The sequence below is a fragment of the Myxocyprinus asiaticus genome, chromosome 46 (assembly GCF_019703515.2).
Source record: "Myxocyprinus asiaticus isolate MX2 ecotype Aquarium Trade chromosome 46, UBuf_Myxa_2, whole genome shotgun sequence".
NCBI classification, from domain to species: Eukaryota; Metazoa; Chordata; class Actinopteri; order Cypriniformes; family Catostomidae; genus Myxocyprinus; species Myxocyprinus asiaticus.
In genome coordinates this window covers 6,767,501-6,774,743 of record NC_059389.1, presented here as the reverse complement: position 1 = coordinate 6,774,743, position 7,243 = coordinate 6,767,501, and the positions used below count along the sequence as shown (strand labels likewise).

Sequence of the window (7,243 nt, the reverse complement as noted above, 5' to 3'; positions counted from 1 at the left end):
TTCCATCAATCATGGCAAGCCATTGTGCAAGAGACAAATGGCAAGTGATTGCACTATAGTACTCTCTTATCTTCAAACTGCACCAATAACAATGTAACAGATAATAAACCAGACACATATCCATCATAGATCTGGTTTATGATAGATAATGACACTTGAATAACCCATAATAGTGTATTTCTTCAGGCACTGGACACTTAGGATAGGGACGGCAACATGTGCATACCGCATATGTTTGAAACGCACACTGGCACACTGTCTGTATGCGTGTATGTGTGCATGTGTATGTCTATGTGTCTGCCACTGAACCTACAGAGTTATATTATAAATAAATGTAGCATTGTAAATGTATAGATGGTAACTTAAGAAAAAAACTTGAAACCTTAATACATACACCGATCAGACACAACATTAAAACCATCTGCCTAATATTGTGTAGGTCCCCCTCGTGCTGCCAAAACAGCACCAACCCGCATCTCAGAATGATGCTATTCCTCTCACCACTATTGTACAGAGTGGTTATCTGAGTTACTGTAGACTTTGTCAGTTTGAACCAGTCTGGCCATTCTCTGTTGACCTCTCTCATCAACAAGGCGTTTCTGTCCACAGAACTGATGCTAACTGGATGTTTTTTTTTTGGTTTTTGCAAACATTTGGAGTAAATTCTAGAGACAGTTGTGCGTGAAAATCCGAAGAGATCAGCAGTTACAGAAATACTCAAACCAGCCCATCTGGCACAAACAATCATCCATGTGATTATCTAATCAGCCAATCATGTGGCAGCAGTGTAATGTATAAAATCATGCAGATACGGGTCAGGAGCTTCAGTTAATGTTCACATCAACCATTAGAATGGGAAAAAATGTGATCTCAGTGATTTGGACTGTGGCATGATTGTTGGTGCCAGATGGGCTGGTTTCAGTATTTCTGTAACTGCCTGGGATTTTCACACGCAACAGTCTCTAGAATTTACTCAGAATGGTGCCAAAAGCAAAAAACATCCAGTGAGCAGCAGTTCTGTGGACGGAGATGCCTTACTGATGAGAGAGATCAACAGAGAATGGCCAGACTGGTTCGAACTGACAAAGTCTACGGTAACTCAGATAACCACTCTGTACAATTGTGGTGAGAAGAATATCATCTCAGAATGCTATTCTGAGATGCGGGTTGGCGCTGTTTTGGCGGCACGGGGGGGGGTGGCCTACGCAATATTAGGCAGATTGTTTTAATGATGTGGCTGATCGGTGTATTTTGGGGTGGGGTTCGTTTTTGTCGAGACATATTTGCCTTTTGTGCTCTATTGTGCTTGTTTAGATTCTCATGAGTGTGACTGGTCAGCTCTAACGATGAGTTGTCATTGTGTATGTCCAAACAAGCATTAACAGGCCTTACGTTAACAAGCATTTATAAAAAAATACTTTTTGTTTGTGTCTGAGATTACGTTTTATTAGATGTCTTGTAAAATTACTGTTATTTTAGCTGCTTGGCTTGAATTTGTAAAAAAGTAGTCCCCTTAAGAATGGTTAATCTGTAACCCTTTTGAAGGGTTTTTGATATAAGATTGATTCAGTTGTGGTCTTCTAAGCAATGGCAGCTGAGGAACCTCTCGGAAACCACAGACCTTTTGATGTTTTTTCCATGCGTTCGGTGCCTTGAAGGAATCTTCTCCTAACTGAACCACAAAAGCAGTTGTTATGCTCAACAGAACCAGAATAGTGATTCTTCTGAACACTCTAAGTTTTATTTTAGCTACTTTATAAGCCTTTTGAATGTTGAGTGTTTTTAGTTACTGATTGGTATATTGGTGAAAGTGTAGTCGATTTGTTGGTGCTTTTCATTTTGCTATTTATTTTGCTTTGTGTGAATGATAAATGCAATCATGATTTAATAAAAATGCATCTTGGTTGGAGAGATGACCTTTTTGCTTGTAGATACCCCAATTGACAACATGATAAAAACATTTGACAACTATCATTGGCAAAACTGGTCCAACTTGAGATATGATCTCTAACATCATTTAAATATACATCTTGCCCTGATTTCACTTATTTCTGGCCGTATGCGTACCTTATTTTAATATAGACAGTTCATGCAGGTTTTGTTATAGAGTATTAGGTCACCTGACAAATAATTTGATTTGTTTTTTCAGAGGAGGTTAAAGAAGCAAGAATAGCTGACGAAAGTGTGACATTTTAAGAATTGTAAATGTGTTCATGTTGGCTGTGTGGTTATGTAAGTGCTCTAACTGCTGGATCGGTACTGTAACTAAAGTCATGAAAAGACCAGATTTCAGCTTCCTCTTCTGCCTAGACGAAGGGGATGTCTTGTTTTGATTTACCATAAATGTGTAGTTAGTTCTTTATTTAGTGAAAATGAGGATTAGGTGTTGTAAAAGACTATTTTTGTGGGACACCAAAGATCCTGTGGTAATGATGATTATAAGAGTTTTAATAAAATGGGAATATGGAAATGATTTTAGTTGTTCTTGATATTTATTTTGATTGATTACAAATATAGCTACACTTTAAAGGCTAGGGTATTCTTTGTTTTTTGCATGCCGTTATGTCTCTAGCGCTCAACCTTTCAGAATATACTCAACTATGCAGTTGACGAAATTTGCGTCATGCGTACTGTACTGTGTGAGAGATGTAGTGGCATGTGGGGAAAAAACGAAGGGTAATTCGCAATTCTAAGAACACACATTGAGAAACAGCCAAAGTATCTTTCAAAACCTGTCAAGAACATGTTAGTCATATTTCACCCCAAAATCACTAGGAGATAAGATTATAGAATTAGAAAATTAAGCCTATTTTTTTTTATATTATTTTTGTTAAGCATTGCTTTTATTTTCATGCCAATTAAAGGGATATTTCCCCCAAAAATGAAATCTAATCATTTACTCACCCTCATGCCATCCCAGATGTGTATGACTTTCTTTCTTCTGCTGAACACAAATGAAGATTTTTAGAAAAATGTCTGAGCTCTGTAGGTCCATACAATGCAAGTAAATGATGGACAGAACTTTGAAGCTCCAAAAAGCACATATAAGCAGCATAAAAGTAATCTGTATGACTCCAGTGGTTAAATCCATGTCTTCAGAAGCAATATGATAGGTGTGGTTAAGAAACAGCAATATTTTAGTTTTTTTTTTTTTTACCATAAATGTTCAGTTTCTCTTTCACATTGTTCTACTTTTGTTTTTGGTGATTCACATTCTTTGTGCACATCACCACCTACTGGGCAGGGAGGATAATTTATAGTAAAAAAGGACTTATTAATATTGATCTGTTTCTCACCCACACCTATCATATCTCTTCTGAATATATGGATGTAACCTGGAGACATATGGATTACTTTTATGCTGCCTTTATGTGCCTTATGGGGCTTCAAAGTTCTGTCTATCATTCACTTGCATTGCATGGACCTACAGAGCTGAGATATTCTTCTAAAAATCTTAATTTGTGTTCAGCAGAAGAAAGTTATACACATCTGGGATGGCATGAGGGTGAGTAAATGAAAGAATATTTTACTTTTGGGTGAACTATCCATTTAAGCGCCCCACCCCTCAAGTTCCCATTACCGTAATGCTAATAATAAATCTCATTCTTATTACTGTAATATAAAAAAAGTTATGTATTAAGTAAATTGTATATATACTTTATTTTATGTATAACTCAGTAATACAGATACATCTTTTTTTTAATTGGACTACTGTAAAGATATTACAGTAATTAGTATCACTATTGAGAATAATGGAAAGTATGCATTATGGCATTTATAATTGGGGGGTGAATTAAAAATTGTACAATTAAAAGGCTTCATTTTCTTTATTTTCTGTCTAATTTCTTTTGGATTGTAGGGTGGTTTCTTGTAGTTTTTGTGCGTGAACTTTATATACAGTACTGTGCAAAAGTCTTAGGCACATAAGATGCTTTTTTCTTTAACATTTGTCTTTAAGATGGTTATTTATATCTTCAGCTTTAGTGTGTCAATAATAAATATACATTTTAGACTCCCAAACATTTCTTTTGCAAATAGAATAGAATAGAAGAACAGGGAGCCCTGCAACAGATGTCCCCCACTGAATATTGAGTCAGTCTGGGATTAGATGAAGAGACAGAAGCAATTGAAACAGCCTAAATAGATAGAAGAACTGTGGCGAATTCTCCAAGAAGCTTGGAACATCCTATCTGCCAGCAACCAAGAAAAACTGTATCCAGGTGTACCTAGGAGAATTGGTGCTGTTTTAAAGGCAAAGGTGGTCACACCGAATATTGATTTAGCTTTTTTGTTTACTGGACTTTGTATGATGTTAACTGATAAATGAAAACTATTTATGTCATTATTTTTGAAGACATCCTCACTATGCAACATTTTTCACACATGCCTAAAACTTTTGCACAGTACTGTAGATATAAAAGATAATGATGAAAAAACAAACAAAAATAACAACAATAGATTGCGTAATCCATTGAACGCCACACAGCTGTTGCTGTTGCTCAAGTCAGGTAATTAGATTCCATTCATTAGGTAACTGCTGCTTTCCTCTTTAGATGACAGGAACTGCATTATATGCTCTTTAGAGCCAGCACGAACATGATGAATTTAGCAGTAATACAATACTTCCACATTTAACTATCTTCCTAAAATTCTTCCTGCAGTGAAAAGGTTGGATGACAAAAGGTCAAGATGAGAATAGGTGTTGTTTACTGAGGGACTAAAAAAATCCTCCCAGCGGTTCTTTTATTCAAACAGAGCATAAGATCATGAAGGGGGCTGGATGTGGCGTTTACTCAAGATGCACTGAATGGCTCGTCTTCAGTGGTAAGTTTTCTGGTTTGTTTGATTTAACATGTTAAAGGGATAGCTCATAGACCAATTTTTCACCCTCATTTTTCCCCCAAAACAGTCTGACTTGCTTTCTTTCATGTAGCACAAAAGGTAATGTTATGCTGTATGTTTATCTCAGTCACAGTTTACTTTTATTGCATGTTACAAAGAATGTGAATGGTGACCTAGGCTGTCATTCTGGTAAAATCTCCATTTGTGTTCCACAAACCAAAGTCATATGGGTTTGGAGTAAATGATGACAGAACGTTCACTTTGGGGTTAACTGTCACTTTATTTATTATTGTCCAAGCACTTACAGTTTATCAAAACGGTAAAACTACATTAATGTTCCCTTTGTTAAGATTTTATAAAGGGGTTCATGAATAACTACAAACACATTATTAATCATTTATATGCAGTTATAGCAACATGCTTAAAAAGGGATATTTCTATCTAAAACTTGCCAAATAGTGAGCATTTTAACATGCATGTTATAAATGTTTAATTAATACACTTATTCATACTTTAATATATTAATCAAAATATAAAATGCCTTAATTCATGATTTCTGTCACAATGTAGCAAAATAGACTATTATAGACGATTAAAATGAGGAATAATGTTATCTTGCAAAAGTCTGATTTGTGTTTATATTAATTATATTGACTCCCTTTCCTTGTCATGTTAATTTAAAAATGGTTTATAGCCTATTTACCCAAAGTCCTCTGCAAAAACACTTTTCAGGTCTTTATGCTTATTCACAGCATATATCATAAAGCCTGATGACCATTAAACCACAATTAACTTTAATATACAGGGTTCTAATATTGACATCTCCTCTAAAAATGCTGCACAGGTGTCCACTTTACATTAAGGTGCATTTTAATTGGTTACTAATGTTGAATAGGTGTTATTAAGCAATTATAAAGTAAGGTGTAATGGTATAAAAGTCACTCTTTTTATGCACATTGTTATAACCACATATCAATGAATTATAATGCATTTGTAAACAATTTATAAGTCATTAATGAACCCCTTCATAATCTCTTAACAAGGTAACCTTAAAGGAATATTCGGGGTTGAATACAAGTTAAACTCAATGTACAGCATTTGTGGCATAATGTAGATTACCAAAAAAAATCATTTCTTTAAAAAAGCAAATATCTGGGTTACAGTGAGGCACTTAAAATGGAAGTGAATGGGGCCAGTCCGTAAACATGAAAATAAACACTCTTTCAAAAGTATACCCACAAGATGTAAACAATACACATGTTAACTTGATAAAGTGTGATAAAATCACTTATTAACCTTTTCTGTGTAAAGTTATATCCAATTTACTACTACGTTGCCATGACAACGTACCATCGTAAACCCTAAAGCGACCATAAAAAAAAAATTACGTTAACAAATTTGCAGCTCAAATAATACACAAGTTTTTGCAGAAGAATTAATGTAAGTGCTTTTATAAAATTATAAGCTTCACCTCCAAAAATTGGCCCCAATTCACTTCCATTGTAAGTGCCTCATTTTCTTTTTCTTTTTTTTAAGTAAAAGATGGACAGGTCGAAATTACTTTTTGTGGTAATCAGCATTGACACAAATGCTGTCAGTTGAGCTTAACTTGTACTGAACCCGCAATATTCCTTTAACGGAAAGTGTTATCATTTAATATAAGTAATTTTGTTCAAATGTCTACTTAAATATGCTGCTTTTGAAGTATCACAAATGACGAATTAGTACAGAAAGTTTCCTTTATGTTGTTGCAGGTTCCTTAGCGAGTTTCTCCAGCATGCTCAACAACAGCATAGAAAGCACCCTGACCGAAGAATCATTCTTTGTGTCTGGAAGACCACGTTGGGCATATGGGATAGTAGGCGTTATCATCATTGTTCTTATAACCAGCTGCTTTTGCCTGCTAACTGTCCTGGGCAACGTGCTGGTTCTGCTATCAATCAAAGTCAACCGCAATCTTAGAACCATCAACAACTACTTCCTCTTTAGTCTGGCTTGTTCTGACCTAATCGTTGGCATGTTCTCCATGAATCTCTACACTGTGTATGTTGTTAAAGGATACTGGCCATTTGGTCCATGGATGTGCAACCTGTGGTTGGTTGTGGATTACGTGGTCAGTAACGCCTCAGTGATGAACCTCCTAGTGATCTGTTTCGACCGCTACTTCTGCGTGACCCAGCCTCTAAGTTACCCAGCCAGGCGTACTGCAAGGTGGGCAGGTGCAATGATCGCCACAGCCTGGTTGCTATCTCTGCTTCTTTGGGCTCCAGCGATCCTGCTTTGGCAGGTTGGACAAGACGGACACAAGGTCCCAGAGGGCCAATGCTACATCCTACTCCTCGCCAACCCTGCTGTAACCCTCGCAACCACCATCCCTGCTTTCTATATTCCTGTTGTAATA

At 36.2% G+C, this 7,243-nt stretch overlaps 1 protein-coding gene across 1 annotated transcript in view; it reads left to right on the top strand.

Annotated features, from left to right (window-relative positions):
* The first annotated feature begins 3,506 nt into the window (after positions 1 to 3,506).
* chrm4b (cholinergic receptor, muscarinic 4b) overlaps positions 3,507 to 7,243 on the top strand; it is a 4,658-nt gene continuing 921 nt past the window's right edge. Inside the window, exons 1-2 of the mRNA XM_051689738.1 lie at positions 3,507 to 4,824; positions 6,597 to 7,243. The exon at positions 6,597 to 7,243 is cut by the window's right edge and continues 921 nt beyond it. Of these exons, the coding sequence (XP_051545698.1) occupies positions 4,767 to 4,824; positions 6,597 to 7,243 (705 nt within the window). The 5' untranslated portion in view covers positions 3,507 to 4,766. The remainder of the gene's footprint in view (positions 4,825 to 6,596) is intronic.